Source organism: Notothenia coriiceps, unplaced genomic scaffold (assembly GCF_000735185.1).
Source record: "Notothenia coriiceps isolate Sejong01 unplaced genomic scaffold, NC01 NC01_scaffold00005788, whole genome shotgun sequence".
In the NCBI taxonomy this organism is placed as follows: domain Eukaryota; kingdom Metazoa; phylum Chordata; class Actinopteri; order Perciformes; family Nototheniidae; genus Notothenia; species Notothenia coriiceps.
The window spans coordinates 117,027-125,816 of NW_011338489.1; the positions used below are offsets into that span (position 1 = coordinate 117,027).

The following is an 8,790-nucleotide window of genomic DNA, read 5'->3' on the forward strand; positions in this document are numbered from 1 at the left end:
TTTTAATCAATCCACTTTATTCCTTCATCCACATAGTAATTGAGTCCTAACACACACACACACACTCGCGCACACACGCACACACACACACACACACACACACACACACACACACACACACACACACACACACACACACACACACACGTCACACTCACACACACTCACTCTTCAGCAGTTGTGTTTAGGAAAATCAAAGAGCCATAGGCACTGAAATCAACAAGAGCAAAGCATTTTCATTTAAGTCAAATGAACTATAAAGGTCACACGATCTTTGTAATCGTAGATAGATAGATAGATAGATAGACATAACCCCTTAAAACCCTTCAGTGATGTCACATCCTCGTCGCGCCCCCTCTGCAGTCTGCTAGATCTGAGATATTTGAATATTTCCCACTCGCTCAAAACTTTTTCCCTCGGCACTACCTTCAGTCGGAGCACCGGGAGCGGTGAGTGTGATGCCGGAGAACGAGTGGACCCTGTGCCGCCGTCGGAGCGCTGTGTGTGGATCCACAGCAGTAGAGAGGCGCTGAGGTAACGGAGCGGACACGGGCTCTATGTTGTAGGACTGCGCCTTGGAGACAAGTGGCCGCCCGGAGCCCGTCACCATGCGGGTCCTGTTGAGCGTCCTGTACCCCGTGCTCTCCCTCACCATCTTCGGATTATATCCCTCTATGGTGAGTGCCTTTTTTCATTGTATTTCTTATGACTTGTTGCCACTTATTTCTGACACAGCGCAGTATTGTTTACCGGTGATATTATAACAGGGCACGAGGACAGCAACCCTCGCCCCGATACGTGCCAGTTTCTTTGATGGAGGCATGTAATGCCAAACTTCACTCAAAAGTCCTAAAATTCAATGTTCCTTTATTTTCCATCATTTATATTAACATTTGAAGGCATTGCTCATTAAGTGTCACAAATCCACAGCAGGCAGCACTCTTCGGTGTGTGTTGATTTCACCTATAGGCCTATGTCCCCCCCCCCCCCTAATTATCACACAAATAATATGCCTAATCGGTATGCCTGCAGCGCGCGTGCACAAAGGTGGGCTTAAACACATCATATGAATCAATTCTAAAACTTTTGGGAAAATATAGAGCCAGTACAGGTAATAAAGTATTGTGTTACCTGTCACGGATTAGCAAATTAACCCTTTTATGTATATTTAGTTGGTGCTGTTTTATCGGAACAACTGACTCATTTACATGCAGTTTTGCACACCCTATTTCTAAGGAAAAATACATGGAAATATACAGTATGTATAAGTCATACAATAAGCAGAACATTTAACCAGCGTTTTCAAATGTATTGTGGAACACAGTTCCCTTTGTGACACTCGTTATTATTCACCCATCTTAAACTAATGAGCATCTTCTTATTTGTAAGACTAATGGATTAGCTTAGAAAGTGCATTGAGCGAGACCTAAAGATGCTTCCATCTGTGATGTATACAGACAGGAACAGATGTCTCAGGGAAATGGATTTACATACATGCATGTAGGATCCGTAGATGTTTACAAAGGGAAGGCTGGATTAACAGTCAGTACAGTAGGACCAGCCTGCTCAAAGTCCCTTATGATGAATTGAATTGAAAAATCTATATGTTGCTCGAGGTCTTCAGGTGGTGAGGGTGGGGAGCTGTCCACTCTTTGGTGCTGAAACTTCACCGCACACACGCTTTCTGTGCAGCAACCCACAGAAGACAGGAAACGTTATCCATCATTCCAAATGCAGCTGTCCAAACCTTTTAGAGCAGATACTGCTTTATACAAGGAGTGAGATTGTTGATCCTCTCCTAGTCCTAAAACAATGAGGTGATTAATCAAATAGTCCATAGAGAAATATAATTGATCAGTTTATTGTCATCAGGTAGAAATACCAAATATCTCCAAGTTAAATCTCTTCCATTGTCGCCAGTTTTCTGAAACGACGGGACGCGGCGAGGCTGTGAGTCGGTGTGTGAGCACACACACAAACTCCCAGCCAGGCTGCGGGTGTGTGTGTGTGTTCGGGCTGGGTTTCGCCGTGTCTCGCTGTCTCGCAGACGGCCACTGCACANTGTTGCGCACTGGATTTACGTGGCATTTATGTAAACAAGAGTTTTTTGCTGTCGATTTTGGTGAGTCCAGTGTTTGTTATTTACTCAGCCATGTAACACAAATTAAAATGCAGTGTTTAATGTTACTGTATGAGTTCCAATAGAAAATACAGTTGTAAACCTCTCTTTGTGTGTCTTTATTATGACGTAACGACTAGTCGATTAGTCGACTACTATTTTGAAAAACTAGTCGACTAGTAAATATTGGTAGTTGTGAAACCCCTAGAGCACACACACAAACTCCCAGCCAGGCTGCGGGTGTGTGTGTGTGTTCGGGCTGGGTTTCGCCGTGTCTCGCTGTCTCGCAGACGGCCACTGGGCTCATAGGGAGGGGGGGGTAAGGAGCACCACCAAGCCGTTTAGGACAGAGAGTGAATACACATACTATACAGAGATGCTGTATGAGAAACCAATGTGATTATGGAACATTGCACAATGTAAATCTATTCTAGTAGACCTCAACAATGAAATTATGATCAGTAGAAATGGCCATGTCATGGGACCTTTAAGCAATTCCATGAAACATTAATTGATTTATGAAAATAACCGTCACAGCCCTGTGCACCCCTGGTCTGGAGGTTTTTGTTATTGCGTTAACAAAGAGCTTGAGATATTATCTACTCTGTCATTCTCTTTCTAGTTTAGAAATATATTTGTGCAGTGCTGCCCCTGGTTCCCTCGGATGACCATCATCCAACTCAGTTCTTATCTTTCATCTATTTGATTAAATCGATGAATACACTGCTGCCATCGAGGAATATGAGATATTGCTGGTGCAAGAGCTGCATGCAAATTGCTGCACGGCCCAAAAGGCCTCTCTGCTTCAGTGTTTGAAAATGATCTGGAAAGGCAAATCTTTTATGGTATTACACTAAACTGGAAATGATTAAGCTGTCACTCACAGGCTGTCGGACATTTGACACAAGGCTTTATTCATTATAGTAAGGGGCGGAAGCCTTCACGTTCATGTGTTAGGGCTGGGTTTTTTTCCTCATCGGTTCAGTTTAGCAACTTTAAAATAACCTATTGAGAACCAGGACTATTCTGAATAAACTAAAGCTAGGGGTAGTGGTATGTATTCCCCTTTCTCTTGGTTTGGCAGATATTACCTCTGCAGTGTACACAACGGGTCCCCAAGGAGCCTTTGTGAGTAAAGTAAATATTTGCATAGTTTGTTTTCCCTTATGGTCTGTGCCAGCCGGGTAATTACACAGTGAATGCTAACGGCACTTTGTTACTCTCATCAGCATCAAAATAATGGCTGGGATTTGTGTTTTATGATTACACATTATATCCTGCACCTGGGGGACATATTGATTAAAAGAGAGAGAGAGTTAATAGAGTCCATGAGTATTGATCACTTAAAACGCACACAACATATCTTCCTTCACCTAATGGCTCGGAATCAAATTTGAGATTTGAGTTTCAAAATAATTGATTTCATGTAAGTTATGTTTCATGTTTTTACAACATTATATTTCATTGTAACTGTTTTTGTTCTATTCTACTTTCATTATTTTTGTTACATAGTGCTCATTCAAGCTAAATGAGCTTGAGTTTTAGAATAAGCAGTTATACATGTTCTGTACATTTGACTGGCACAAAAGTCATATTAAAAAATGAGACGTGCTGTGGGCACACACCTACAATTGCACACAGCCATTTTATTTTTCTCACAAAATCAAAGCTGACGACCTCTGAATATCATCAGTCTGTGTCTACACAAACAAGCAGCCAGCCACCAGACTGCCAGCAAAGTCATTAGTTGTGACGCTGCATGTTTGAAGCAGGGAGGGGGTCTTCGGAGCTGATGGACTGGAAATAAAGGAAGCCTGCTCATGATAGATTTGAAATGTTTATACCAACAGAAGGGAAAATATATGGCACTTTCTGCTCGGACTTAGAAAGATGTTTGTATGAGGTTGTAAGGATGTGTCAGTTGTTAGGAATGTGGGGCAGAGACATTTTGTGGATAATTGGATTGAGCTTATGTCAGACATGCTTATTCACCTTGTTGATTAGTAATATAACATCTACTACTGACAGTGACCTATAAGCAATGTGCCTTTCCCTCCTCTGTCTTTTAGTCCATACTATTCTATCAACATACTGTAGGTACTACTATTATGTATAATTATAAAATGCTTAAAATCACTCTCTTTTACCATGCAATGATAATCAGTCTTTAAATTGACTCTCCCTTGGTCTGATTATTTCACTCCTTTGCGTAAATGCATTCCCCTTAATAATAGTCTGAGCCGTAATTACAGGAGTTGGGACATGATGTTGAAACTACCAGGGGCATATTTAGGGACCCTCGGGCCCCTGTGATTACTATAATTACAGCCCGAGCAGGCTCCATATCACATGCGTATCACTGAATGAGAGCTGGACCTGAGAGGAAGGGAAGGCAATTGTGGTCAACCAGAGAGATGATTATGGCTGGGCTATGCCTGTTAATTTTTTACTAGGGAAGATAAAATATAAAATAACGTTAAGTAGCTCTAATCAAAGGCACAAATCTGGACTGATTTTCAGGCACTAGAGCAGAGTTGAATTAGATTTCCATGGCCTAAAACCTAAAAGAGAAATGTTGTGTGGATGTCCAATCAGCGTTGATGTTAAATAAAATCAATTGAAGCAATACATTTCGCAGTGTTAACCAAAGTAAGCTGAGTCTTCTGCTGCAAAATCTGATGTACTTCCTGCACCCAGTGGCACATTTTAACAAAACTGTGATGTAGTTCATGGTGAGAGAGAAACTACAAACCCCAGCTTGTTAAAAAATCCTACATCTGTGAATGTATGGTGAACGTACATGCTGCTTTAATTTGAGCAACATGTTTGGACACATTCTCTTAAAGTTGCTACAAAGCATTCTAAGAAACGGAAACACTTAGGGCTTAAATATTGCAGTATCAGTTCAAAGGACTTCCTGGAGTGCACTGAACATACTAAATCAATGTAATCTAAAAGATTAAAGCAGTATTCAAACGGCTTTATCCTTGTAGATCCAAAATTGCAATTATTGCATATTATCCCGCTGATACCTAACCAGCGTGAACACATACGTCCTTAAGTGATGCATAATCTTCTTCTGCACACTGCTTCTACATCAGAATGTAGGCCGAAGTCTTAAATACCAACACACTGGTGCCGCTGTGGAGCATAATTAGGGGAAGACTCAAAGGTTGTTAAAGAGCAAGGAATAATCAGGTGGACTAACTTTGCTGCAAAAGCCTGCAGAATCTGTGGCATTAGCATGGCAGGAATGTCCTTCTCAAAGATTAAAAAAAAAATGTTAAGAGATTCTTGAGACTAATGAGCATACTCTTACTTTAAAAACAATTTGAGAAGCGGCCAATATGAGTGCATGTTGATGACACAGGGCATTAATTCAGAAAGGGTTCTCACCACGGCATATGTGTAGAACTAGAATATGATAAGTAAAAGTCCAATTACATGGTTTACATTTTAATCAAATACACCAGTCTTAACTCACCAATCTATATTGATTTACCATTTTCTACCCATCCTAATTTGAGACATCTTTAACCTGACGTTATTTCAGCATATTGAAAATGAAATGTTATGTTAGAGCACTGTCACAGCTGCTTGGTATTCTGCTTGTGTACATGTGCCATTCGGCGTGGCTTGGAGATGTTTGCCTGCTTCCCTCCACTGATATTGTTTGAGGACTGTCTCCTTATCACTCTCCGTTTTGCTTATGACTGACATGACTTGTTCAGCCAGAAGACTCACTGAAGCACACCCCAGAGAGGAGGCATGAGGGTGAACAAGATAATGCTCCGGCTCATTCAGAGACCGTCTAGGGCAGAATAATCTATTCCATCTTTACTTTGCATCTTCCTTGGGTTCAGAAGGTGGCGCACCTCTAGGAAATTAATCTCCTTTGCACGGCTTTCATCAAAGTCACATCTGAGGAAAAATATCTTCTTTTCTTGGGCTGTGTCTTTTTCAATTCCCTTACCCTCCGTAGAATGCATCCTCCCTTTGTCAGTATCTTACTTTTTTTCCGCCTCAGGATTATAGTTGCCAGGATTGCTGTTGCTGCTGTGTTTAGGGGTGTTACCGTTTGTCACAGCTGTCTGTGGATGTCTGCATCAGGCGCTTCCGAGCTGGCTGCACGTGCAAATTCATCTTCTTCTGCCATTAGAGCTCAAATGTTAACTCATTTAGGCAGTATGATCATCAGTTATAGTACTGACATGCACATTCCACTTGACTTGCCTCCAATACTCTGGCGGTATTTTGTTTGGACAGGTTGATCGATGACTGAATAGATAGCATCTGTTAAGGTCTTTGTCTTGTGGCAGACAGGAAGGCAGCAGAACTGTGATATGAGATTTAGTTTTATTGGCATCACTGGTTGCGGGATTTGTTTCTACATTTACTGCAGTTACAGGGATTTTTTGAAAGTATAATACTACACAATACTAATTTGAAAGGTGCCCTATTGTGCTTTTGGGGGTTTTCCCTTGTCTGTAAAGTTCGTCCCCCCTGCATGAAACTCCTCCAATGAACTCCTTTGCTTACTACTGTAACATAGTGACATCACTACATAACACTCACGCTAGTAGCGCTCCAACACATTGTACGTGATATGGAGCGGGACATCTCTAGGCAGTTGGAAAATCACAACAGAGCCTTGAAGCTAACCAATCAGAACAGACTGGGCTCTGGTTTCAGACAGAGGGTGAAAAGAGGTAAATAAAATTAAGACCTTTTTCAACATTAATGCAAGTCACAGCAGAGGCACAAAGTACAAATATGAAACTGAAAATGAGTCAAATATGCCCTCTAAAGGTTGGTAACAGCATGCAAAGCAAAGTATACAGAACATTTCCTTACACATGTCACAGTGCCACATCATCAGTGCAGTGAAAATAAATGAATTGCCAATCTGTGTGTGTATATTGTCCAACCCTGTCTCCTAAAAATTACATTCCCACAGAACTAAACTGCATTCTCAATTACGTTTAGCTAGAAACGTATTTTCTCCCACATTACGTTTGTTATGAACGTATCTCAAATACGTTTATTTTCTACATGTCTTCTAGAAACATATTTTCTCCCACGTTATGTTTGTTATGAACGTATCTTAAAGACGTTTATTTTCGACATATCTTTGCCATTTATTGTCTTGCTTATAATGATAAGTCATTTATAAATATCATTTTAGAGCACACATTTGAAATCGAGAATCGGGCTCGAGATGTGGTTAAATTAAAATCAGTAGGCGAGGCTGTAATTTCGCCAGCTCTCATGAGCGAGGCAGAAAATAATAGTTTTAACATGCCAAAAAGCTGCTGTGTTGTTTATTGCACCTCAAACATTAAAACAAATCCAGAGTTACGTGTTTCTGTGCTACATTCTACTAAATCTGTACTTGTGGCACCAGAAGAGATAAAGAGTTAAGATGTAAAGGCATGTGTGACTTATGGGATCTGAGAGTAAGCTTCATATAGTCCCCTTCCATATGTTACCCTCCAGTGACAAAACAATAATGGCTCCTTAGAAATAGATTAGTGTCAATTGTGTTCCTCTCTGCAGCTCCAGCTGAGGCGGTAGAGGGAGTTGGCTAGCTCCAGCTGTTTCTCTAGACTGTTTATAACGGATTGATTTCTGCCACTGCCACCGACAATCATTTCATTTTTCACCCTCACTTTCTCACCTGTGCTTTCCCTCTGGGGAGTTCCTCACAATGCCAGACTCATAACAAATGGAATCAGCCATCATGAGACTGGCAACAGGAATTAGATCAAGACTGCAAGGCTATACTCAGCAGTGTAGAGATTAGTTTAGGGTGCAGACAGTCGGTTACAGTATGGACTTGCTGTGAATCTTGACAGTGGCTAAAAGAGATTCACTTAGCACTAAACAGAGTGGCTCCTCTGCGAGAGTCCAACCAGTGTTGCATGTAGGGCTTCAAGGAGCAACACATGATCTGCTATTAAATGATAAGTGCAGTTAACACAGACATTTCATTTACTGGAGTGAAAGATATCCAAAACATAAATATATTTAACTGAACATTGTGCACAAAAAGTCAAGCAGAGAGCACAAGCCAAATTTCCTCCCGTTTCAGAAATGTTTTCAAAACTGTAATGTTAAATTGCTCACGGTTTGTGAAACAAGCAGGACCCAAATGCAGATATAAACTGAAAATTCCTTTATTTCAAGGCTATGATATATATACACACACACACACACACACACACACAATGACAAAACAGAACACTCACCGCAGAACTAGTCATGGAACAAGACGAACCGACCAAGACAGAAAACCCAGAACTTAAATACACACAAGACTAATCACACAACAAGACACAGGTGAGGAGGGAGGAGAAAACACAGGGGCCCAGGTGAACATAATCAGACAATTAGACACACCAGGGAAACTAATGACAAGAGGAAAAACAGCAGGGTAAAGGACCAGACAATAACCCAAAGGAAAACATTACAGGGAAAACAGTAAAAACACCCAAACCTACAAAACTATAAACGTGACATAACATGAGAATCGTGACATAAACCCCCCCCTCAAGGGACGGATTCCAGACGTCCCAAAAAAACAAAGTCCAGCAGGGTGGGTGGAGGGGGTCTGGAGGACGGGTCTCGGGAGGACGGCCCGGGGGCAAGGCAGAGTTCGAGGAGGGGGTCTC

At 41.4% G+C, this 8,790-nt stretch overlaps 1 protein-coding gene across 2 annotated transcripts in view; it reads left to right on the forward strand.

Moving 5' to 3' along the window:
* Nucleotides 1-374: 374 nt before the first annotated feature.
* olfm3a (olfactomedin 3a) overlaps nt 375-8,790 on the forward strand; it is a 17,809-nt gene continuing 9,393 nt past the window's right edge. For both annotated transcript variants that reach the window (XM_010768556.1, XM_010768557.1), the window contains exon 1: nt 375-677. In XM_010768556.1, the coding sequence (XP_010766858.1) occupies nt 609-677 (69 nt within the window). In that variant the 5' untranslated portion in view covers nt 375-608. The remainder of the gene's footprint in view (nt 678-8,790) is intronic.